Below are 27,676 nucleotides of genomic sequence, written 5' to 3'. Positions count from 1 at the left end.
TATAAAATCCTTAAAAATCTAAATCTTTCTGAATAACCACTTCAAACGAAACCTCCTATTTTCATAAAAATTTCGGCAGCATCTCCTCTAAAACTTAGACTTTTGTCATCCTTCAAGGGTCCCAACCACCAAACCAAACACCTCTCGATCATTCAAATCATTTCCAGTATCAAATTATTTCAAAGTCAAACCAATTCCAATATTAAATCTTTTCCAAAAACCAACCAACTCCAATAGCAAACTGTTTACGAAATTGAATCACACGTCACATACCATATACACAATCCATCAATAATTCATTCAGTTCATTCCTATTTTAAGGCCTTTTAGCCTAAGTTTTCACGTGACATTAAACATTAACTACGAGAAACCAAAGCCATACCTTGACCAATTCCTCTCTAAGCCCGAAACACCTCAATTATCCACCGTTCCTCAAGCTCCAAAGCTCCAACCCCTCACCAATTAAATTTTCAACTCGCAGGATTCAATTCCAAGCTTCCTATATCCACCAATTTAACTTAAATTCAACAAGATACACGATCTAATTCATACAATATCACGATAATCAACATTGAGCTCACTAAATCACCAATTCTCAAGGGTTAGGGTTTAATTACTTTACCCATGAGTCAAATGGACAAAATCCAGTGATTATCCACTGCTAGAGTACTCCTAAACCATCAAAATCACAAAATCTCTCAATTACCAAAACCCAAATCACAAAATTAAAAAGGGATAACTGGGTGAGAAAAAGTTATTTTCTTACCAAATTGTTCAGTGGATTTTGTAGAGAATTCTGAGGCAAATGCGTGGTCGCTGACGGCTCATCAATCGGAGCTCCGGATTAAAAGTTATGGACGATTGAATTTCGAAGGTGAGGGTTACGGGTTTTAACGCAATTTTTTCTCTTCTTCAGCGTATTCTCCAAAAGTGAAGTGGGAGAAGGCTTTATTTAGTGTTTTATAGGGTGGGCTTGGGCCCAGTTTAGGCTTGGTCTAACCGGTTCGGCCCGTTGACCTATTTTTAGGCCAAAATTTTTAAAATTAGTGTCAAAATTCATATTTTAATTATTTCTACTTCTTTAAACTATAAAATTTAAGTTTATAATTTCTTTAAATAATAATTAATTTATTGGTTAATTGTTTACTAATTACCTGGAGTTAACAAGTAGCCGTAGATTTACTGTCAGATTTACCGGTGATAACAGCGTCGAATTTGTAAGGTTACGTAATTACTGGCAGATTTACGTTTTCGATGGTAAATTCACCAGTAATATTTGGAGGAAAACAAAAAATAATTTGGTACATCATTTAGGGTCGTATTTACCATCGAAAAAATCCGACAGTAAACTAACTTAGTGAAACGATGCGTTTAGGTGACTCGCAATAGTTTACCGTCGGATTTTTTCTAACGGTAACGGGGCTGTAAATTCCAAGCGCGAATCCCCTTCCCCCTCGTTCAAATTTCTCTCTCTCTCTCTCTCTCTCTCTCTCTCTCTCTCTCACTCATCTGTTTCTTCCACTTTCCCCATCACTAGCATCTTTCACTGCCAAAAACACCACCATCATAGCCCCCTCTCCGTCGCCGTCAACCTACCGCTAAGACCCCTTCTTCCCTTTGGTCTCACACATCGCCAACAGCCACCTATCATCACCACCAGCAACTCTGTTCCTTCTTCTCTATCATCGTCAGCAACCACAGAACCCCTGCGATGTTGCTCCCTTTCCTTCTTCTTCCCCTTTCTCTTATTTTTCTTCTAGCCAAACCACCCTCGTTGTCCTAAAGACCATCGTAGCTCCAGCTTTTGCCTCCCCTCGAGTTCACTGCCGCCACCTTCTACCAAGTGTTGCCGCAACTAGCTCCCTCTTTCTTCTCTTTTTCTCACTTTCGGCCACTCTAGCTTGACCCCTGTCTCTCTCGTTTTGCTCATCACTCCAGGTTTTTGCCCAAATTGCTAATTCATATTTTGTTTTAGTTTGAATTATTATTGGTTTAAGTTTTAGTTGTTAATTAGTATTATGCTTTAGTTAGATTTGATTTTTTGTTAGTAGATTTTAGGTGGTTAGGATATGTTAGATTAGGTTAATTGGGTTTTAAATTGTTGAAAAGTGTTTGGATTATTGAAATGAATCGCTGAATATTGTTGCTAGAGTTGTTTGAAATTGTCTAAATTATGTTGATCCCTTGTGTTACGGCTAGTTTTACTGAGATTTGATTGCCGGATTATTTAGATTATACATGGTTGTTGCTGGTTTTGAATTATTTGTTTCTAGTGTTGATTATAGATTTAAAATTGGGACTGTCAATTGATATTTGATATTGATTTTACATGATTAAGGCATTTATTTAATAGTACAAGATTAATTAGGTTAGTCCTTTTTAACCAAATTATATCAACTTTGTATGTTCAATTGGTTTTGGGTTATATTAGATATGAATTTCAAATGTTAAACTTAATTTTGTGGTATTAGTTATAAGAATTACATTAGTATTATTATCATGTATTGTTGATTTGTTGTTCTGAATTTCTGTTAACTGGTATGATCTTTGCAGACATGACGACAGGTAGAGGTATTGCGGACCAGCGTACTGGTCGTGGTCATGGTCGTGGTAGAGGGAGGGTTTCTGGTGGTACCCCTGGGAATTCTAGATCTTCTCCCTCTACTCCGAATACCCCGGTAACGTCACAGGTTGCGATTTTATCAGATCAGCCGTTCATCATGGTCCCTAACCCCAACTACGTCCCTACGTCTACGGTGATGACGCCACCTCCATCTGCTCAGTAGCACGATGTCTCAGCAATGCCGCCTCTAGCGACAGACACCGCGGTCCCGGAATCCTCTCACAGAAGTGAGCCAGTTGATGCCACTCCACCACCTCCCATCGTACGGTTGATGATTTGGCGTTATGGGAGAATGTGGTAAGTATCACTTTAAATCTTCTATATGTTGAAAGTGTCTGACTATTGATTCTAGTTTCGTGGGTTTAAGGTTGTAGGTTTGAACTGCTAAAAGTGTTTGATATATTGTGATTAGTGATTCTTGATAGTTGATTCTAGTTTTAGTGGATTTAGAGTTGTAGGTTTGAATTGTTGAAAGTGTTTCATATTTTCTGATTATTGAATTGCTGATTGTCTGATTATGAATTCTAGTTTAGTGGATTTATGGATGTTGCTTCTTGATTATTGCCTGTTATTCATTGATTGTTGACATTTGGTGCTATTTAAGTTAATTATTGATGGATAGAGTTTGTGGCGTATTCCAGTTATAGATGAACAATTTTGAAAAAATTTCTATAAATTATGGTTATTTGCTTCTGAAGTTTTAATTTGTATGATTATTGACAGGTTTGCGCTAAACAACAATACATGTACTCAGGAGATGACCAACGTCATCAAGCTGATGTACGACCATCTACGGCTGAGCTACAAGAAGATTCCCTTTGAGACCAGAGAGTGATGGTTTCAGAAGTGGGTAGTAATTAATTTTTTTTTAGTTTCAAACATTTTTAGCTAGTTTATATCTTCTATTTTGATTAACTAATTTTAAAGTTTCTTTATGCAGCTAAATTTTATATGGGATGCTGAGCACGATGCCCTCATCAGGAAGATATACAACCATCAAATAGGTCAGCGAATGCAACAGATGCTGTAAGATGTTCGTGAGCGGCACGAACACCTCAGACCTGGCTCTACCCGAAAATCAAGAAGGCTCTATTAGTTAACTGGGAGACCGATGAGGGGTTTAGGCATCGACATCTCACAAATAGAGCTAACTGGGCATCTGCCAGGTAATCCAAGTATACCTGCGGCTCAGCGACTTTCATGAAGACTAAGGCCATGTTGGTATGTAGCTTCTTTAATGTTGTTATTAACTTAGTTATATTCTTTGACATATCATTACTAGGCATCATAATCATATTGTTTCAATGCAACATGTGTAGTCGAAGTCGTTAGATCGCGATGCGGCTTTGGCAGAAACATTCAAGTACACCCACACTTTGAAGGAGAACCAAGAGAGATTTGCTAATCAGCGGTCTCATGATCATTATGTGAGTAAATATCTGATCTTGTCATATAAAATTAGAGATTAAATTTATAACTGTTGTACTAATCATAATAACATGTGTTACACAGAAGTCCTACATGTAGAGACTAGAGGCTGCGACTCAACAATCTCAACAAAGTGGAGAGAACACCGATGGCTCTGCTGCTTCAGTCATAAATCCCGCCTCAGTGCCATACAAGAACCGTGTATACGGGTCAGGGTCGTTCTTTGCCAACAGCTTCCACACCTCCACATTGAGGCCATTGTCTGCCTCTGCCACCAGTTGAGCTGTCGACCCCGAAGAAGGCATTGATTTGAGGCTGCAAGTGTTGGAGCTCACCCACAGTGTTCACGGGCAGGCTCAGGAGATGAACGATTATCAGGAGAGGTATCAGGAGATCCTCACATGTGTGACGGATACGGATGACCTCAGGCTGGAGTGGAGGGAGTAGCTGGAGTGGTTTCAACGGATGGAGGCTGTGATGGAGGTGTACCAAGCTCAGATGCGCGCCGCTGGCATCGTCTTTGCTGGTGGCGCACAGACATCACTGCCTTCTGCACCGTCTCAATAGGACCATGAAAATGATGACGACGACTATGTGGATCTTTAGTGATTAGGACTTTCGTTTTATTATTTCGTTGTATTTATTTGATTTATTTGACTTTCAATTTATTTGAACATTTGATATTTAATATTACATAATTGGTTTCTATTATTTATAAATTGATCATTAATTGTGTGAAAAATAAATTTAATAAAAAAATTAAATTAAAAAAATTGCGTCACAATTTTGTTTTAAAAAAATTGACATTACTGTCGGATATACCGAGAAAATTATCCGACGGTAAAAGTGCAGGAAACAACATATTGTGGCGCCAAGCCGCTAACATTACTGTCGAAAAAAGCTGACAGTAACCAAATGGTTTTTCGGGTAGGTAATTTGTCACAGAATCCGATGGTAACTATTTATCGGCGAGATTTATACCGTTCGATTTCTTTCAATGATAACTTAATTACCGTCAGATTTTATTTATTTTTTCGACGATAAATCCGACGGTACTCAACGTTTTTCTTGTAGTGTAAATTGAGAGGGAGACCATACATGATAAAAAGAGGAAATGTGTTATTTTTTATTTATATTTCTATATTATACATTTAATTGGTGAATGTATTTTTAATATTATTGAATATAGAGTATGGAAAAATTAATTTTTAGAGAAATACATTAAAAAAATACTCTTGTAAGTCTTAACCCATTCTCGATGTGTTCATCTGTGATGACTTGTATGTTAACTTAAAATACAGTAAGTCATTGAGGGTGTGAAATTGTGAATAGTAATTATTGTCACTAATGTATACATATTAGAAATGTCAACATATAGATTAAATCATTTGAACCTGAACGGCAACTAAACCTGAATTTCTTTTACAGAAGAAGAATTGGGACACTCAAAACGAATATAGTCATACATTATTCCCTGAAAGGGGCCTGTAGCGATGGCCTGAGTTAGATAAACGGTATTGTTTCCTTCCAATAATTGATGGGCAAGCACATCAATGGTGAATAGCCAGTATAGTCCATGAATTCCATGTCTAGCTATTGCATTGTCCTTTCCAATAACCCCGGTTGTAAATAGTGGAGGATCTTGCTTTTCATCATTCACTCTAACCTTTAAATGCCAAAAGAATAATACATTAATACTTATAATAAGGGATGAGACAAACATATAGAATGGAAGTCGAAAGCATTCACTATTTTATAATTTTTTTTCTCTAATAATATAAACCTAGCAGCATTCAATCTTCGCTCTCTAAGAGTTAAATTTGTAGGTTGTACCACTAATAACTTTCACTCTTCACTCTAAAAAAAGTGAAGATTAGCATTCTCCTTTTTCCCCATACAATAAACTTTAAGGATCATTTTTAATTAAAGTATATATAAAGAAAAAAATTCATTGTCTAGAATTTAAAGTTATAAATCTATCCCTCATATTTTGTACAAAATGGTACATATATAAGAAGGGTAAATTATATAAATAAATAAAGTACAGGTTAAAATTATTCAATTTCATTCAATATTTTTTAAATAATTTTCATTTCGATCCTTTACTTACTCTATATAAATCTCTACAAAGTGTAGATGTTTCAAAATTTATACATAAACTACTATAAAGTATAGAGATTTATGTGAAAATTAGCTAAGATTATATAAACTGCTAGAGACGGTAACAATTTATGAAGAAATAACTTCAACACGTAAATCGCAACAGACTGCAACGTTTACTAAAATCTTTAGTTTTATATCCATATGTATTAAATGTATATGGAAATTAGATAAATAATTTTACATATTAAAATCTAAATATTAGAAAAATCTATTTAAATTTTAAAAATATAATGTATAAAATTAAAGTATAAATAATACCAATTTTTTTATCACACAATTGATTGATATTGGCTTAAAAAGTTATATATGTGATTTATGTACAAAAATTTAAGAAATAAATATTATTATGTGCTTTAAAAAAATAAATATATATGTGTGCAATTTTTTGAAGTTTAAATTTAATATTAAAATTTATTTTTATCTAAAATTATATTAATTTTACATTATATTTTGTACAAATTGGCATGCATGATGAGCTAACTAGGAGAATAAATTTTTGTATATATAATAGTTGGTACATATGATGTATTTCTAGTGTTTATTGTCTATTGATGAACATTAATTATAAATTTTTTTTTGAAGTTCAAATTTAATAACAATATAATTCCTTATAACATTTTTATTATAGTTCATGCTTGATTAATTTACCTAAGTAGTTACTGCATAAATTTTGTCTCCATTGGTGTGCAGTTCAACATTTAGGTAGTCCGCATTTTGATATGTAACCAATATTCTTGATCATGTTGTCTTGAAGAGTATGTCCTATTCTATTTGTGTTGTATGTCACGAAATTACTAATCAGCCTGTTGGTTCTAATTATATTTTGCCAACAATTAACTATTAATTTGGAAAAAAGTGAACAATGAAATGATATGTTGTCTTAATGTAAATTTTGAATTTGTTATTCAGATCTATTCCATGAGGTGAAGAAAAGACGAAACCGAAAGAAACAGGAAAAAAGGATGGAAGACCTAAATGAGAAAAATAAATAATTATAAAAATGACTAAAATTTTATAAAAAATAAAAATCATTGCTATAAAAATTATGAAAAATAAATAAATATAATAATTAAGGATATATCTTTATAAGAAAATTTAGTTGTTATTTTTAAATAACATTAATCTTTCTTAGCAATTTAAGTAATAAAAATCATTTTGAATAATTAAATCTTTGTAACAGTTCTTGTTTTAACTTGGCGTCTGCGGCCCAAACGGTCTAACGATAACCCAACTTTTGAGTTCAAACCGTTTTTACGGTCCAAATAGGTTAAAGGACCGGAAATCACTAATTAATATTTAAATTCAAATATCTTTCTTATCATAGCTAACAGATAAGATAAGATAACAAAACAAATTATATATAGGGAGTTAAAAGCTCCCTCAGGTACGTTACACACCCCTACGCTATACCTCTTAGATCAATTCTGACTTGAGCGTCAAAGTGTCTTTGCAGGTACTACCCACCGCCGCTCCAAAGGTCCAATCATGTCATCACCAAGATCAGTGGATCCCCGATCCTTCCATCAACCCGTCCAAGGCAATTCTTGTACACTGGCGCCGTCTGTGGGGACTTGCGAAACCTTGGTAGCATGACGGATAACACGTTGAGCAGTTTTCAAACCACCACCACAAACCAAACCCACAAACATCCCCTCAGCGCATGAACCACAGAACGATGACTACCCCCGACCCACGGGAGGGTAACTAGTGTCGTCATGCCCAGCCAACCCGTAGCAAGCAATAGCCACAAGAAGACAATCGCCGATCTGGCGAGGCCAAATCAATCAACAGTCTGGGTGAACATGCAAACTAAATAATTCAAGAGCTACACCAATGGGTATAGACCTAGAAGGCCGGGTCGCCTCTAAAGAATGATACCAGCCAGAATGCACGAGTGAAGCGATCTCTCGAACCATGTTGCGACGAGAGAAAAGGAACGAGATATCGCCAAACCGACATCACGGCAGGCGCTAGAACCGCAGCAGATCTCGGGAAACCAAATTCCACCATGAAGATGATGAAAGGAGACACCGGAGAGATTCCAAGAGAAGAAAGAGCGAACACGTAATAATGGGAGCTACCCCATTCATCAAGAAAGTCCTGAAGGCCAAGCTACCAAAAGGTTTTGACAAACCAACAGACATGAAGTATGATAACACCATGGACCCTTAGGAGCACCTAATGACCTTTAAGGCCAGGATGAACCTAGAGAGAGTAGTCAATGTAGTTCGATGTAAGCCCTTCTCGGTGATAGTATCTGGCCCAGTAATCAAGTGGTTCAACACCCTCCCGAACGGATCAATATCCTGCTTCGACAACATCTCCAAGAAATTTATGGCACAATTTACTACACAGATTGCAAAGGCGACATCATCCTACTCAGAGTCACTCAACGACTGGACAAACCCACAAGGAAATACCTAGACAAGTTCAACGATGAGTGTTTGGAGGTCGACGGGCAGACTCGGTAGCCAAATTGTGCTTGACCAACGGGCTGATGAACGAAAATTTTTGAAAGCACCTCACAACCAAACCGGTCTGGACCATGCACGAAATCCAGAACGTAGCAACGGAATATATAAACAACAAAGAAGTGTGCCAAGTTGTGGCAGCCAATAAACGAAACCATGGGCACACGGCCTCACTAAATAACGCGTCATCCAAAGAAGCCCCAAAAGAACATCTCAAAACCACTGTCCTCAATCGGCCGCCTAGAGTGGGAAAGTTCACGAACTATATCCCTATGTTAGCCCCAATCACCAAAATCTACCACCAGATAGCAGAGGGAGACTTCCTCCTAAAGGCTAGACAACTGAATGAGCGCACAAGAGGCAATAAAAGCCTATACTGCGACTATCATAGAGGATACGAACACAAAATCCAAGATTGCTTCAACCTCAAAGATGCTCTCATACATGCCATTTGAGACCAAAAAAACTCCCTGAGTTCGCCAAAATTATTCGAGAGGCCAGGAGGGTCGAAAATGAGAAGTCACCAGGGCGAGAAGGACGAAATCCTAGAACGGTGTGACCGGCACATCATGAAAGCTCGAAGACTAACCCAACCATAATAGTAAATATCATCACCGGGAAATATGCATCTAAAAAATCCAAATCCGCATTAAAAAATGATCTCTAAGTGCTAGCTGTAAAAGACGGAAAAAGGCCTCCTCCCTCCAACTGACAATAACATTCTCCTCCAAGGATTGCTAGAATGGCACCTAAGTAGAAGATGCTCCCTTCGTTATTTCTGCTAGAGTCGAAACTGAGTTAGTAAAGCGCATATTGGTGGACATGGGAGCCGATTCTAACATTCTCTTCAGGGCAGCCTTTGATAAGTTAGGATTTTAAAACGAAAACCTACAAAGTCACCCCAATGGAGTAACCGGACTCTGAGATAATTTTCTCAAACCAGACGGTTCTAGTGTAACCAATCACCAATGGAACTGGCAGCCAGAAGAAAACCATACTTTCCGAGTTCGTGGTTCTGAAGGACTCCACGACTTACAACATCATCCTAGGTTGGAAGACAATCAATGACCTCTCTGTCACCATATTCACCGAATTGCTTATCATGAGGTTCCAGGTAGATGACGGAACCATAGGAACCATACATGGCGACAGGGAAGTCGGGGTGGAATGCGACAACAAAAGCCTAGCCCCCCGAAAATGGTCTCGCAATGTGCAGAAATTTTCCTAGCCGACCTGGATGCCTGACAAGACGACTAGCCTCGACCAAAACTGGAGGGAGACATGGAGAAACTACAAATAGGGAAGATCAAGGGCGAGTTCACCTTCATCAACATGAATCTTCCCTTCAACCTTAAAGGGGAACTCCTTAAACTGCTAAAGGAAAACAGAGACTTGTTCACCTTCACTCCTGCCGACATGCCGGGAATAGACCCAAACTTGATGTCTCACCAACTAGCCGTAGATAGGGATGTTCGCAGTGCGGTTTAAATCAGTTTTGAGTAAAAAGCTCATCCGATCCAAACACTAATTTTACTTGTGGTGCGGCTTTGATTAGATGATTTTTTAAAAAGAATCTAATTCAATTTGATCCAATTTTAAGAGGTTTGAAAAGGATTGGATTTGTGATTTTGTAAATTAAAAAAATTAAGTATACATAACAATTCTAAACATCAAATTTTAAATAAACAACGATGACACAACAAGTCTCAACAATATCATGAAAAACCAACAATAGAATAACAATAGAAATAAAATTATAGGAAAGCTAAAATAAATAAATAAATCTCATTTTGAACATAAAATATTTATAAATAATAATAATATATGAATAATATAAAAGTGAATAATAAATTGAAAATATTATAGCACATTGTGCGGTTTGGATTGGATTGGATTGGTTTTGAAGAGTATATCCGAAATCCGATTTGATCCATGCAGTTTGCAAAATTAGAATCCAATCAAATCCAAATTATAGTGATTTTAATCGGTTTTCAGTTTGGATTAGATTGGATGAGAAATTTAATTTGTATCGATTTGGATTTGAACACCCCTAGCCGTAGACCCCAAAGCCAAGCCGGTAGCCCAGAGAAGAAGGAAGTTGTCCTCTGACCGGGCAAACGAAGTTAAAAAGCTAGTTAAGAGCTTACTCGAAGCTAGCTTCATCCGGGAACTACCATATGTGACCTGGCTGGCAAACGTCGTGTTGGTAAGGAAAGTAAACGGCAAGTAGCGAATGTGTGTTGACTACACGAACTTGAACAAAGCTTGTCCAAAAGACACCTTTCCCTTTCCAAATATCGACGACCTGGTGGACGCCACTTCCAGACAACAGTACCTCAGTTTCATGGATGCGTGCTTAGGTTACAACCATATACCCATGCACAAGCCGGGTGAGGAAAAAATGGCATTTGTAACCCCCCAAAGGTACATACTGTTACATAGTCATGCCCTTCGTACTAAAAAATGCGGGTACCACATACCAAAAACTCGTCATGAAGATCTTCAAAGACCTCCCAGAAACAAAATTGGAGGTTAACATTGATGACATGCTATAAAATGGAAACAAGCGAATAGCTTATTGGCGATCTCAAACTCATATTGGGAATTCTGAGAAAACACCGGATACATCTCAACCCGGCAAAGTGTGCAGTCAAAATAAAAGCAGAGAAATTTATGGGCTTCATGATCACACAACGGGGAGTGGAGGCCAACCCGGAAAAGTGTCGGGCCGTCTTCGAGATGATCAGTTCTGCAAATCTCAAGGACATCCAAAGGCTGACCGGACAACTAGACACCCTCTCCTGTTTTCTCAGAGCCTCGTCTTAGAAGGCTCTCCCCTTCTTTAGACTTATTGACAAAGGGTAAAAGTTTTAAGTGGGAACCCGAATGTGTAGAGGCCTTCCAAAATTTCAAAAAAAATGTTAGCGGAAGCTCTCGTACTCTCAAAGCCCAAAGCGGGAGAAACACTATACATTTACCTTTCCATAACAGAAGAAGCTTTAGCATCGGCACTGATCCGAGAAGACGAACAAGAAACACAAGGGTCAATATACTTCATAAGTAAAGTATTCCAGAACGCTAAGATACGTTATTCCCAGCTTGAGAAGCTTGCCTATGCTCTACTCATGGTGTCCTGATGGCTTCGACAATACTTCCAAAGCCACCCTATTGTGGCTCGAATAGACCAGGTCATTAAGAAAGTACTTCAGAAGCCAGACATGGTAGGGTGAATGCTTTCTTAGTCGACTAAACTATCCTAGTATGAAATCTTGTTTGAAACCATAAATGTGATCAAGGCTCAGGCCATGGCGAATTTCATCGCCGAGATGATCCCGAGAAGCGAAGCTCCCAAACTGTGGAAACTCCACGTCGATGGCTCGTCGAACAATAGCTCCGACGGAGCAAAAATAATATTAGAAAACGAGAATAGGATTACTATCGAACAGTCAATTTGGTAAGAATTCCCAATATCCAACAATCAAGCAGAGTACAAAACTATCTTAGCTGGATTAACGATGGCTAACGATGTCAGTACAAAGACACTAGAGGTTTGCAGTCACTCCCAGATAGTTAGTTCCCAAATAAACGGGGACTACCAAACACGTGATCCTCTGCTACAATAGTACCTATCCAAGGTTAAGGAGCCGATTGCCAAATTCGGTGGAGTGTCTATCCGGCACATTCCCAGAGAAAGGAATGTGAAAGCCAACCTGCTCTCAAAGCTGGCGAGCACCAAGTTAGTCTTAGGAAACTGAACAATAATCCAGAAAGTCGTAAAAACATCTACCGGCGCGTCCACCTACTCAACAAACCTACCCTTGTCCACCTAGCACTCATGGACTCTATCAACCCTTAAGTACCTCACCACCAGAGACCTACCCGAAGACCCAAAATAGAAAAAATGTTTGAAATGGGAGGTTGCAAAATACACCACAATAGTAGAGTTGTTATATAAGAAGGGACTGTCTCAACTCCTCCTCAAGTGCATAGATCCCGGACAAACAGACTATATACTTCATGAAATTCATGAAAGATGTTACGACCACCGTATCGGAGGCAATACCCTGGCCTAGAAAGTTATCCGATCTGGTTACTTCTGGTCTATCATCATCAAAGATGCCCTTCAACTAGTCAAAAACTGCAGACAATGCCAAGTGCACACCGACCTCCACCAAGAGGCCCCACACCAACTTACCACGATAATGATAGAATGCCCTTTTGTAACATGGGGAATCGACCTCGTGGACCTTTACTCGATGGCTCCCGGGTAACTCAAATTTCTCATGGTGGCTATTGATTACTACACCAACTGGATCGAGGTTGAAGCACTAGCCACAATCACGGCCATTCTATGCTGAAAGTTCTGTTGGAGACAAGTCATAACCTGATTTAGGATCCCAGAGATTGTGATCTCAGATAATGAGACCCAATTTGCGGATAAAGGCTTCAGAGAGTTCTTGGAAAGACTCGGCATCTCAAAAAAAAATTTAGCTCGGTGGAGCACCCGCAAACCAAGTGGCCAAGTAGAGGCGGCCAACAAGATTATCCTAAAAGGGCTCAAGAAAAAGCTAGACGAAGCCAAGGGACTTTGCGCTGATGAACTCGGTTCTGTACTCTGGTCGTACCGAACATCACGCTAGAGCTCGACCGAGGAAACCTCCTTCAAGCTAACATACGGCCTAGAAGCCATTATTCCTGTTGAGGTCGGAGAACCCAGCCCTTGAAGGACCTTCAGAGGACACGACGAAGTCACAAAACGGGATCTCGTGGATGAGGATAGAAGCATAGTTCACCTACGAAAACTCACTTTGAAACAAAGGGTGAGCCTAAGATATATCTGAGACGTGTTAAAGCATGATTTCAACCCAGAAAACCTAGTCTTATGGCGCAACGATATCGGTCCTCCCACCCCGGGAGAAGAAAAGCTAACTCCCAACTGGGAAGGACCCTACCGAGTTAAGGCTGTAATCGGGAAGGGAGCATACAAACTGGAATGACTCAACGGCACCGAAATGCCAAGGTCATGGAACGCCACAAACATATGGTGCTACTATTCATAGGCAAACTCTACCGAGTTAATAACTTTAGCAAAGTTTAAAAGGTTTATTTACAGATTTTGTATTTCTTTTGTTTTTGTTATTTCCATTATCATGTTTATTTATTTTCTCGAGCACTCTTTTCTACCCAAACAAACAACGGGAGGTTTTTACGAGACCCAACCTTTAATAAAAAAGTTATTCATTTAAGACTATCTTGATCTTTCACATTTTTACCAAAGCAAAATGGTACAAACAAAACGGCCACTCCGGGAACCGATCACCCCCGAGACCAACAAAACGGATATCCAAAAAAGTGTAAATTCAGCCCACTAAGAGGCCCAAAACATAGTTCATAAACGAACAACCTAGGAAAGGCCCATCGAAAGCAATGTATATGCCGAACAAATAGTTTACAAACTTCGAAAATTTTTTACAAAAAGCACAAAATAAAAACTACTCTAAGTCAACAATCTTCCCCTCTTTCATGGTTCGGAAGGCCTCCATGACGGACATATCCACATCGGGAGCCAATACCTGGACCTAAGCTTTCATAGCCTCCTCGGTTGCTGAGATAGCATCCTTAGCATTAGCAAGTAGGCCCTCTTTGTCCTTCTTCAGCTGAACGACCTCGGCCTTCAAAGACTCTATCTCGGCATGAATTGAAGCGGCTCCCGACTCAGCTTTGGTAGCCTTCTTTTGTTCCTGACCAAGCTGAGAAACAAGCGAGGTCTCTGGCTCTGAGAGACGCATAATCTCCGAGTTGGCCTCCTCATCCTTCGAAGTCTTCAGCCGGGCGGTTTGAACATCCTCTAATTGCTTCTTCAGCTTGGCGACCTCCATCTGAGAATGACAGAACTTGCCATCCAGAAGAAGCACCTGGGATAGCATTGGCTCCGCCTTCCAAACAATGGTTGCTGAATGGAGGAGAAGGTGCTAGTCAATGAAGGCCGGAGCATCAAAACCCTTATCCATCACGGAAGTAAATCCCACTTCCTCTTCGAAAGTTTCCCCACTACTCCCCTCGACCGGCCTCTTCCACTTCTTACCGAATTGAGGGATCGAGATCTCCACGACTTCGACGTCGGCACTTGTGGCCCCAGCAGCAACCACCTCCTGAGACACCATTTGCAAACTCGACTGAGAAGCAGGTTGAGGAGTTGACGACGAAGCCCCATCACCCCCACTCTCGGAATTGCGAATAAAAGTAGCCTTCAAACCTCACCAAAGTTGTCTGCCTACCAGCCATCTCAACTAGAAAACAAAGCAAAAAAACACAAGTTATAAACATGGAAATAAAACGACGTCACAAACTCGAAAACTCATAGCAAGGGGAAAACTTACCCACATAAGATCTACCCACCTCGGGATCCCCTACAACTTTGCAAGGATTCAATGGTTTATCCCCAAAAATCTCCAACAAAGCGTCGGCAATATCTTTGTTCTCGAGAGACAGCCCTTTATAAGTTATTCGGGTAAGATACGAAGCCCTCGCATGGAAATTCCAATAAGTGCCAATTTGGCGCTCGCCCTCCAGGGCCAACCAAAACGGATGGTGACCCTGGGCCGGGCGGACCTTGAAATACTCCGCCTTAAACCCATGGAACAAATCCTCAAACAAATCGAGGAATCAACGATTTGGCTGAGCCCAAAGAGAGATATAGCCCTTTCGATGTTTTCCTTCCTTATGCGGAATCATACAAAGAAAGAAGAATAAGAACACCTTAACCTGAGCCAGAATTTCTAAGAACTCACAAACCAGCTCGAACGTTCGAATGGCCACCTAACTATTTGGATGCAACTGGGAAGGTGCCGCAGAAACCTTATTCAGAAGGGACATTTGGAGAAAGGTAGCCGAATTCCCAATTTAGTGAACAGAGGTTCATGAACCCACATCCAATCAGGAACTTGGTGAGAATCCAGATTAAGGTAGCATACCCTCTTGTTCTCATCGGCGAGCACGAGCTCATACTGACGCTTCGCCTCGCCTCCACCACACACGACCCCCTCATTCAGCCTAGAAAGCGTACCCAAAACATCAGAAGTCACCTAATGGCAACGATCCGGTATGCCCTCGGCCGTAAAAATCAGACTCGGGTTTTTCTAAACTGTCCTCCATCGAACCGTACTTATAACTAAAGGGGGCACCACTGTCAGCTAACTCGCCAGAAACAGAGAACACAAGTCCTATGCCAAAGTCTACCAAAATTATAAAGCTATACAAAAATAGCAAAATAATGGCACCCCCCTTTTCTCACTACTACAGCACAAAAAAAACCTTACAAAAAGGAAGAGACAAAGGCAAAACAGTGCACGTAATCGCAAAAGCAAGAAAAAGGGCGCCAACCTGTTTTCAGAAATTGAAGGAAACGGCAAAGTGGCATGGGCGCAAGGAAATGCAGCACCGCAGAGCCTCAGCAACCAACCCAAGGAACAACGAGCAAAGAGTGTGCGGATTGGAAAACGAAATTCAGTAGGAAAATGTAGGAAAAGAAGGAAGCAGTTACAAGAAGAAAATCAAACCTCCCAACGTTTCAAATAAAAATACAGAGGGACGAGGGAAAAAATTGAAAAAGAAACAAAAACCTCTCTCATTCCCACTAAGCATTATAATGACGCCTCGAAAAACATAATGGACAAAATCTTACCACTGGGAAACGCAACGAACAGATGTAGGGATGGCCCCGCACTCTAACAACGAACTCCCGGACTCCCGAAGCTACGGATCCGGAGAACCGAGCTCACCAACATCAGCAACGAGACTATACCAGCATACTCTCATGCTCTGGGGGAAACTGTTCCGAACCTGACATCTAGGGTCCCAAACGGCCCAACGATGACTCGACTCATGAGCCCAAACTGTCCTTACGGTCCAACAGGTCAGAGGATCGAGAATTACTAACTAACATTCAAATTCAAATATCTCACTTATCTTAGCTAACAGATAAGATAAGATGATAAGACAAACTATATAAAGGGAGCCAAAAACTCTATCAGGTACGTTACACACTCTAAACCTGTACCTTTTAAACCCATTATGATTTGAGCGTTGGAGTGTCATTGTAGGTACTACCGCCGCCGCTTCAAAGGTCCGATCACATCATCACTAAGATCGGCGAATCTCCGATCCTTCCATCAACTAGGGGTGGCAACATGTACTCTACCCGTAGGTGCCCAATCCGACCCCACCTAGTTGGTTAGGGTTGCCAACCCGATCCGCATCAGATAGGGTAGGGTGCGGGTAGGGTTCTCATGCAGGTCGGGTAAGGTGCAGGTTGAGCCTCAAACCTACCCGACCAACCCATATGTATATGTTATATACTTATATAAAAATATATTTTAAGTGGATGTTGAACCAAAAATCTCTCACTAAATGCAAAAAATCCTTAGCCACTAAAAGAAGATCATTAATTGATAATTTAATACTTTTTTTTATGTAAAAATCAGTTCTATTTTAAATTATCATTAAATTATATAATAATGTTGCATCTTTTTTGTAACTCGCGGATAGAATCGGGTACCCGCGGGTTAAAAACGAGTAAGTTAGAGTTGAGACATTCTCAACCCATGGATAGGATAGAGTTGAATTTATATAAAAATTTCAACCCGCGAGTAAGATTAGAGTTGGCTCCAAATCTTACCCTACTCTACCCATTACCACCTCTACCATCAACCCATGCAAGACAATCCTTAAACAATTTTTGAGAGTAATTTTTTCTATAAATAATCTAATTAAAATATTTTATCTAATATAAAATTTAATTATAAACTCAAATTACGAAGATCTAATTGAAAATGTGATGAATCTATAAAAGTTGATAAAGTAATTTAAGTTTTTTTAAAAAAATATTCCAAACCTGTAATTCAGAGACATTTGCACTTGCAAGAGCCAATCGCAGCTTATAGGTTCCACCTGCCTCCACATGACCAAGATCGAACTTAATTTGCCATGTAGTGCCTTGGTAAGTGCCATCATCTTTCTTCCTACATGCATTCGAAATGTACTGATTTCTTCTTTCATCATGAAACACCATAGGTTAATTTATTCATAGAAATCACTTCTATATGTACCTGGTGACATGTGCAAAGAACCAATCTTTGCTGTAATCACTAACACCAACAGTATAAATTAAATCTTCCCTTGGGTATAACTCTGAATATCTTTCCCACAGGCCATATTGCCTAAACCTGTTCAATAGTCACTCAAAATTTAAAATATCTTTACCACTAATAAAGTGGTTGAGAAGGGGAAAAAAAATAAAAAAGAGAAAAAAGAAACTTCTCTTTGGTCACAATATATGGTGTTTGTTTGCATCTTTTTAGTGAATTTTTTGTAAATAGAATACTTTTATTAGATTTTAGATATGTTTGGCTGCATGTTAAAAATGTTACTTTTACTTAAAAAAAAGTAAATTGTTGCTTTTTCTAAAAAGAAACAATAATACATTTCTTTTAAAGAAATAGAAACAAAGGAAAATTTTGATTATTTTCATTATCAAAAATATCATTTACAATTATCAATAATTATATTTATATTCTTATTTTTTTCCCTTCTCAAATTTAATTTTTCCTTCAATCCTAATTTTCCCTATAAATATATACTTGTATATTCCCTTCAAATCGAAGTAATCGATCATCATCATCATTTAATCATACTAATTTTTTCTCCACGTATATATATATATATATATATATATATATATTTATTGTCAATATATATATATATATATATATATATAAAAGATTTTATACAATTATATAATTATATTTATTTTTTTGAATGATCATTTATGCGATTAATATAAAATATAATTATTTTTATTAATGTGATATTATCGTATCACGTAATTAAATACACGTATAAAATTACTTTTACATTAATAGTACACCAAAATTAAATTCTATAATTAAATGCTAATCTTTTATCACCATCATGTAACCCAAGTGCACACTTCCGAAATCTAGCTACGTACAGTTTTTTCTTGTTTTCAATCTCGCTATGTAATCTAAGTTTTGAATAATTCTTTTTAATATGTTTAGATTTTTTTTGTGTTTTAAAAAATAACATCTAAAATTTAATAAAAAATATCTAAAATTATAAAAACAAATCTAAAATCTAACAAAAGAAAATTCAAATTTATTAAAAAAACATAAACATCTAAAATCATTTTTATATTTTTAAAAATTATTTTTTCTTATTTAAAAACTCATTATTTTTGTGTTATTAATATGTTTTTTGTTCATCACATTTCTCATAACAAAAAATATGAGTGATATTTACGAGTTCGTAAAAACAAAAAACAAAAAAAGTAAAGTATTTCCTTTTATATAGTTTGCTTAAAAACAAGTTCTTTCTTTCTTTTGCATATAAATAAAACTAAAATTACTTTTAATAATTGAAAGTAAAAGTCTATTACAATAAAAATTAGTTTTTCTAATAATAAAATAATTATTAAAATAGAAAATAAGTATTGTTTTCAAAAATCATTCCAAACGTACGGTTATTATGTCTTAACAATTTTGTATTGAATAAGTATAGAGAATCTATTTTGAATTAGCTAGTCAATGTTATTTAATTTTTTAATTGTAAAAATTTATATTATGTTTAATATACTTTTTAAAATTTTTCCCCTTAAACATATATTGTTAGATCCTTGTATTGTTCGCTTTAAATTGATTTAAGCTCTGGTGGAACTCCACTACAACATTGATTAAAGAATTAAAGAGAATGAGAGAAAAAAGAAACAAATTATTGAAGAGAGACTAACTTATCTGGATGATCGATATAGAGCTTGTTTATGTAATTTGGATTGGGATCAGGAACATAGAACTCGGCAGCAGAACGATCTGGAATTCCTATTTCCCATAAAGTTGGACCATCTCTTGGAGGCTCAAAAATAATGTCACTAATGTTTTTGTCACAGCCTGCATGTTTCATGCTTATAATCAATTTTGTTAATCTTACAAGAATAATTGGACATATATAAGATCAGAATTAGAGCTCATGTATCTAGATTTATAACTAACTACTCTCGGGTTAGATTAGTTAGTTTTTGATATAAAAATGCAATTTGTACAACTTTTTCACGATTTCTAGGAACAAGTTTGCACAAACGGTATAGTGTAGTTATAATAAGATTTAGAAAAGAGAAATTAAAGAAGAGACCTGGAGTTATGGTGAGGACATAATTGCTCCGATAGTCTCCAATGAAACCTGGAACCCATGCATAGATATTGTAATCGCCACTACGTATATTATCAATTGAGAAGTACCCATCATCATCTGCTATACTCCAGAATTGGTATCCCTGACCAAACACCTCATGTAAGCTAAACTTTTGCCTTTTCAATAAATACAAATTATAAAAATTATGTTTGATAAAATTACTTTATCATTTAAAATGACTAAAATAAATATAATATATAAACTTTGAAATTTTCAAAATAATTTTAAAAAGATTTTTATAGATTTTTTCATTTTTAATTTTTCAAAACTAAAAATACAAGAGCATAATTTTTTATTTATAAAATACAAAGTAAACCATTTTGTATTTTCTACATATACAAATACTGCTTCAAAAATCTTTACAAGACCGAAACTTAGTATATCTAATAATACATTAATATATGGATAATAAATGCACGGACGTACCCAAGTGTTATGTGGATTTATATAGAAGTATATATTTGATTTACATATATTAATTTGTTTCTATTATTTTATTATGACATGCATTTTTTCAACTAATAATCAATTAATAGTCGATGAATAACCTATATCTAAAGTTGATGCATTAAATTTTTGTTTATAATTGCAAGTATATATATGAAGATAAAACCTTGCATTCTCTTTGCCATGATCCAGCTTCACCAGGTGGTGCTAGTCCTACGTATGCACCTCTTGCTCCAATGGAATCGTCACTTAACATCCTGAAATATTTCAATTTTACTTTTGAGATACCTTCGAATTAAAAGCTTCAGTTGCTATTCACAGTGGAAATTATTGACACATATATATACCTGTCTCTAACTAGTAACGTGCCACTTACACTGCCCCTTTCGCTAGAAATTTGAAAATCCTCTGAAGCTGGAAAATCATAGGGCCAGTTTTCAACTTCCTCATTCATCTGCAGACCAGTTTTTTAATCTCAGTTAGTACTTTAATTTAGTCCCTAATTGATGTATTATTATTCTTTCTTCAGTATAAATGTAACTTCGACTTTTCTATAAAGCTTGATACGACGAGAAATTATTAATTAAATGCTTCTTGTAGTGACAAAAGTGACTATGCATTGTGTAGCTACCATTCATAAGTCAATTAATATATGGATAAAATATATTTTTTATTCTTAAGGTTTGTATTTTTTTAAAAAATATCTTTTAACGTTTAATTTTATTTAATTTTATCCTTAATATTTTTTATTCATTCAATTTTGTTTATAACGTTTTTAATTTATTTCAAAAATATCCCTAAATATTTTTAATTTTGTCTCAAATATTTCAGATGGAATAAACAATCAAAAATAATTTTGATATAAATAAAAAATGTTAAGAACAAAATTAATACAATTAAACGTTTTAAAAGTACTTTTAAAATAAATTACAAACATTAAAGATAAAAAAACATATTTTATTCTTAATATAAAAATCAGAAATTAAAAAAACACAAATAACTCATAATTTTCGTTCCGGTACAATTTAATATAGATCTTAAATTTTAAAATGTATAATTTCATATATACCATGAATTAAAGAAGTTTGAAATGGTCTACAAAATAAATCTAATGTTGGTATACTAATAATGTTAAAATGTTTACTGCTACAGTAAATTGCATATTGACATGCAAACAAAAGTAACTATAAAATTTTTACATCTATTGAGTGTATATATATATGATCTTCTAAAAAAGAATGCGACTAAATAATAGTATAAAATTAATACAATCAACGTATCAAAAAATTATTAAACTCCAAAACAAATATAGATCAGACATATAAAAGAATAACTATATTACTCAAGAGAAATTTCACTTATTTTTTCAAGTAAAGAAAAATAACTCATTAACTGGTTTTATTTACAAATCATCGTGTCTTGATAAAAATAAAAGAATAATTAACTTTTTGTGATTGAGGTATTTTCGGATATAGGGAAGCATCATAATTGTATAATGATGAGCTGATGTGTACATAAAGTCAAAGATATGAAAGTTTGTTAGGATATTCCTTTTGTAGTAGGTTCAATAAACGTGAATTCACTCCTCATTTCTTCTCCCATTTCTAACATTCACTCTCTCATACTCCGAAGCGTACAGTCTAAATTGCAATGACCGAAATTCATAGAATTATATTTACTATTTTTCCTTCTCAAAATTATATTGACTATCGAAAAATAATGACTACTATAGGTTGAGCTATGTGAATAATATAGCAACACATTCGACCATACAAGAATATATATATACATCTTAACATGGTGTCATTCTAGTATTATATGATAGAGAGTTTTATAATCGCATTAATTTTGGTAATTAAGAGTGCCATAAATTTAATTTATGGGTAAAATATTGATGCATCATAAAAAAAATTAAATCTAAGATTAAAATATTTTTTTTCTTTTATAATTTTTTATAATTACTTTTATTAAAATAAATTTTTATAATTATTTTTATAATTATAAAAAATAATTTCAAAGAAATAACATCAAAATATTTTTTTAATTATATTTATATTTATTATTTTATTATTATTATTTAAAAAATAAATTTTTATAATTATCTTTATTAAAATTATTTTTTATAATTATTTTTATTTTTTAATTATTTTTATTTTTATTATTATTTTAGAAAATAATTTTTTATAATTATTTTTATTATTATTTTTACCAAAATATTTTTTTATAATTATTTTTTTGTAATTTCAAAAAACTAACACCAAAATGATATTCTCTCTTGATGTTAGTTTAAAAAAATCATAAAAAATTATAATAGAGAATATCATTTTGGTGTTAGTTTTCTAAAGTTACAAAAAGAAAAAATAATTATAAAAAATTATTTTTGGTAAAAATAATAATAAAAATTATTATAAAAAATTATTTTTTAAAAGTAAAAATAATTGAAAAAAAATTTTGGTGTTATTTTTAGAAATTAGTAAAAAAATAATAAAAAATTAAAAAATAAAAATAATTATAAAAAATTATTTTAGTAAAAATAATTATAAAAATAATTAAGTAATTTTTTTTTAAAATAAAAATAATAATAAAATATAAATATAAATATAAATATAAATATAAATATAATTAAAAAATTATTTTATTGTTATTTTTTAAAATTATTTTTTATGATTATAAAAATAATTATAAAAAAATATTTTAATAAAAATAATCATAAAAAATTATAAGAGAGAGAATTATTTTAGTCTTAGATTTAATTTTTTTGTCATATATCAATATTTTATTTATAGGTCAAATTTATGTCATTCTTAATCACCAAAATTGATATTACTGTAGAACTTTTCTTATATGTTACAAGCAATATTACTAAAATTAAAGTAATACCTTTTTATTATTATATTTAACAACGTTTTTAAAAAATATTTCCCAAAAAAATATCACTAAAATATAAAAAAAATCTAACTTCAAAACAATAATATACTTACATAACATTTATAAATACTAGAATAGTAGAATTCAATTTCATAAATATGTTAAAAAATAAATTTTTTTTCTGCCCTTGTGATAATAATTAAATTTAAACCTGATCTTTGGCATCCTCCCAAAGCTCAAGTGGGTCTTCACCATCCAACAAGGCATTAAGATATATAAAAGTGGGGCCAAAAACTTTCTTCCAAGGTTCGTTTGGACTGAGTTTCAGGACCAGATCCTCTCCTGCGTAATGAGCGCTAAGAAACATCTGATACACAAAACAATGTTTAAAGAGCTTTTAATTTTACCTTATTAAAATCAAGCACAAGGATATAATAAAGCACCAAGATAAACTAGGTCCTCAACTATTTTTCTCTCTAACAATCTTGTCTTCATCATTTTTTAGTATATTATATTCGAGTATCCCAAATAAACGAATAATATGGAGGTAATTTTTCACTTTTTCTTCTCTGTTTTCCTCTGCATTGTTTTAAAAATATTATTTACATATTAAAATTAATTATTATGTATTTATATATAAATATATGTATAATTTATTTTTTTAATATATATTTTATATTTTAATATATATTTTATCTTATATTTTAATTATTAATTTTGATAGTTGATTTTAATATATATGTAATATGATTGATATTGTTTTATGTATTCATGCAGATTCCATTGATATTTGCTTTCCTAAAAAATAAAGGAACAATTATTGCGAGGAGGGTGAAACATCAGCAAGTAATCATGATTCATGAGTAACCAATATTAATTAATGGATGAACACTTACGGCGAGGCTAATAGGACCCACATGGGAGGTAAGATTCTGTTTAGCGAGGCCACCCGAACGAAACTCATTGCTAGGTATGATTACCCAAAATCCTGTGCCTGTATCACTTTCCGATTTAGAACTTATCCACCCATGAACCTTTAGATCTTTGTTTTCACATGAGTATTGGTACTTGTCATCCACCTAAATCACACCTAAATCAATCAAACATGCTAATAATATGTTTTATTATTCTTTTATTTGATTGTTTGTAATAAACTCCACCAGATGACTACTAATTTGATATAAAAAAAAATTTAGACGCAGATAAAAAGATTTTTAATAATGTTATTGATAAAATAATTTTTGAATAATTTAAAAATATAAAAAAGTAATTAATAAATATTAGATTTTTATAAATGATAAAAAAATTTGGACAAATTATATAAGTAAATTAATTGAAAATCAAAATTATTCATATGTCTTAAACTGAATTTAGTTATATATACATTTTGCTTGATCTTTTATGTAAAACGAATTAATTAAATTCGATTTACATTTTTTTAATATAAATTAAATTAATTGGATTCGATTTAATATATATATGTTGTGTCCGTCATAAATCGAATTAACTTGATTCGATTTACTATTAATGTAGCATATTAATTTATTATTGTACAACATATATATATAGTAAATCGAATCAACTTGATTTAATTTAGTACTGATACAAATTATTGACATTTTTTAAGTTAATCGCTTATAAATGTCAATAAAAAAATACTTTTTATTTGGATTCAAATAAAATATCAAAAAATATAGTTGATTTTTTATATTGTATAATTATTTGTTATTTGTGACTATGAAAAAATCCAAATTTTAACTCTTATGCTATCTTAGAAGACTATACTTTATATTAACTTTTTTTTAACATTAAAAGTTTCGATAATGTTTCTTTAGATATTAATGTGTCAAATGATGATTTTTTAACGAATTTTTAAAAATCGTTTATTGTTCCGTAATGATTTTATAAGTTTGTAAAAATATAGATTTTCTTGAATTTGAACTAAAATAAAAAATTTTTATTTTTATTCGTTTTGATTTTTTTGATATTTTATTTGAATTTAAATATTTTTTTTTTTCATATTGACATTTATGTTTTAAAGTTAGATAAGAAGTATCAATAATCTGTATTAGTAGTAGATCGAATCAAACTTATTCGATTTAATTAGCATGTATGTATTTTACAGTAGTAAATTAAATAAAGTTAATTTGATTTACTACTAGTACAATATATACATATTAAATCGAATTCAACTGAATCGATTTATATTGAACAAATGTAAATTGAATTTAATTGATTTGATTTACATAGAGAGTCAAACGTAACGAGACATGCATGTAATCAAATTCAGTTTAGGATATTTTTGTAATTTTGATTCTTAATCAATTTATATGTAATTTACCCAAAAAATCGTATTTAACAAATAACTTATTTATTTAATCTGAATTATTTTGTAATATTTGAATAAATAATTAAAAAATATATATAAAAAATTAAACGCAAAATTTGATCTTTATATTTTTTTTATTTATTTTTAAAAAAATTGGTCATTCAAAATAAAAAATTAAAAAAAATCACTACACAAAAAATTATTAAATTTTAAAAATAAAAATATTTTTTTTAGTATTACTTGAAAAAATATTGTATCAAAATTTGATTTTTAAATTTTTTTAAAATATATATTTTAAATCTAATTTATTTTATCCTATTTTTAACTCTTTCCAACATTTATTTATGGTCTTTTAAACTTTCAAATATTATTTTAGTAGTTTCTTCTGGATTCTACTCTTGTTGTATTTGAGCACTTCCTTTGAAAATATAAGTACCTCCCCCTGGAACTCTGGCTCCACAGGGTCAGCAAGCAAAACTGCTTCCGGGGGAACGAGTACTTTTCCCCTTCCGGGTGATCGGTCCTCTGGAAGAGGCATGAATCTTTGTCTATTATCTGCCACTGCCATATAATGAAACCTACACATACAGCAATTAGCCAAATTGGCTACCATAATTATAAAATGCAATTTTACATCCATACTTGTCTTCTCGAAGCTTGAAAACGATCCTGATTTGGGGGATGTTGAAAGCAGGCCACTCCTTTTGGTGTTCAAATATTGCGTAGCAATAGAATCCTGAGGAATCACGTAGCATCACATACCTGCACAAACATTATTCGGAAAATAATAATCATTTTTATTTTTCCAAACTGTTTGTTTTGTGCACAAATTAAATTAACAATTAATTAAGCACCTTTTGTCAATGTTGAGAGGGGAAAGCTTTCCTTCCATAGACGGATCCCACATTCTCGTGAACGATATTTCAATTTGTTCTTCATTTTCCACTATAACATTAAAACTCGTTCCTACAATCCTGCATGTATGAATGTGCACCCAACTCAAATCTCTCGGAACTAAATCATAACTAGATCAACCATGTTAGATGTACACTAAAAATTAACCAACAAATTTAGCAATGAGATAAACAATATATATATATATATAGTGACCGATTTATTTTGTGCATGTAACATTTTTTATAATAGGATTAGCAACTATCAATTATTTTACCGCTCAAATGTTCCGGTAGTTCCTGCACTTCCTTCTTTACTCCAAACAACGTCCCAATACCTTCAAATTTCATTCGTTGAAGTAACCATAAATTATGTCCATGAAATATCGAAAAAATATAATGAAAAACTTTCTGAATATTCGTTCTGTTTCATCTATATATATCGAGTCGACACATACTTTTACCATTGGATTAGGAGGAGGATCGGTAAAAGAGAGTGGTTGAGAGTAGGTGTCGCGACAAAAATGAGTACAGATAACACCTAAACCAAATCAAAGTAAAAGATCTTAATCTTAGTGATTCATTGTGCACTAACCCTCTGTTGAATTTTTCATTTCCAGCTTCCAGCAGATTATCAATGCCATTATATTGTATTCTGGTGACAAATCCACTCGGTTTCGACAAATAAACTTGTAGTATGCCATTGTCCATAACCACCTGCAGTTCAAAAAAATTGTTGATTGATTAAAACGTATCAAGCAGTTTACTTTGAAACAAATCCGCATAAATTAAAATGAAGAAACAAAAGATGGCCTACATGATTGTCTTCGATGCGCAACTGCATTGGTTCTTCTGATGACATTTTTGCTAAATCTAATCTTACAATATGCTTTGCTATAATAGTTTCCTTTTTTCTTTTGTGATATAACAAAACAGCATAAATTCTAGTGCTGCATGTATTCTATTTAATTTGTATTTGGTTTCCGTAGTGAATTCTTTACTCATTCGCCACTGTAGCCGTGCACGTTTTTTCAATAGTGGGAACAAAACTACAATCTAAAGCATAAGAATATATGACGGCCACATGAATTTTGCCTCCCCATATAGTTGCGTTCTGTCAATGTGTCATGTCTCAACAAACATCACCAAACACATTTTTTAAGTTAAGATTAAACGTGTGTTTGGATTAGAA

The 27,676-nt window shown here is 33.9% G+C and overlaps 1 protein-coding gene across 4 annotated transcripts; it reads right to left on the bottom strand.

Moving 5' to 3' along the window:
- Nucleotides 1–5,289: 5,289 nt before the first annotated feature.
- LOC107608107 (uncharacterized) lies at nucleotides 5,290–27,559 on the bottom strand. Of its 4 annotated transcripts, XR_015892396.1 has the most exons (16): nucleotides 27,302–27,489; nucleotides 27,080–27,201; nucleotides 26,763–26,822; nucleotides 26,446–26,565; nucleotides 26,234–26,353; nucleotides 26,028–26,169; nucleotides 24,159–24,341; nucleotides 23,474–23,629; nucleotides 20,742–20,848; nucleotides 20,561–20,651; nucleotides 19,888–20,029; nucleotides 19,490–19,646; nucleotides 17,793–17,909; nucleotides 17,579–17,705; nucleotides 6,863–6,981; nucleotides 5,660–5,717 (listed from the first exon to the last, which is right to left on the bottom strand). XR_015892396.1 is itself a non-coding variant. In XM_016309997.3 (15 exons), exons 1-15 carry the CDS (start codon nucleotides 27,344–27,346, stop codon nucleotides 5,457–5,459), a joined length of 1,950 nt encoding a protein of 649 aa, XP_016165483.1. In that variant the 5' UTR covers nucleotides 27,347–27,559; the 3' UTR covers nucleotides 5,290–5,456. The 4 variants fall into 4 exon arrangements, 3 of the variants coding, with proteins under 3 accessions (XP_016165483.1, XP_088350441.1, XP_088350442.1); XM_016309997.3 differs by lacking the exon at nucleotides 6,863–6,981 and having other exon boundaries at nucleotides 5,290–5,717; nucleotides 27,302–27,559; XM_088494316.1 differs by lacking the exon at nucleotides 6,863–6,981 and having other exon boundaries at nucleotides 5,631–5,712.
- Between the last annotated feature and the right edge of the window lie 117 nt (nucleotides 27,560–27,676).

The sequence above is a fragment of the Arachis ipaensis genome, chromosome B7, assembly GCF_059453495.1.
Source record: "Arachis ipaensis isolate K30076 ecotype BB chromosome B7, ASM5945349v1, whole genome shotgun sequence".
NCBI classification, from domain to species: Eukaryota; Viridiplantae; Streptophyta; class Magnoliopsida; order Fabales; family Fabaceae; genus Arachis; species Arachis ipaensis.
This window is presented reverse-complemented; position numbering and strand designations above follow the sequence as displayed.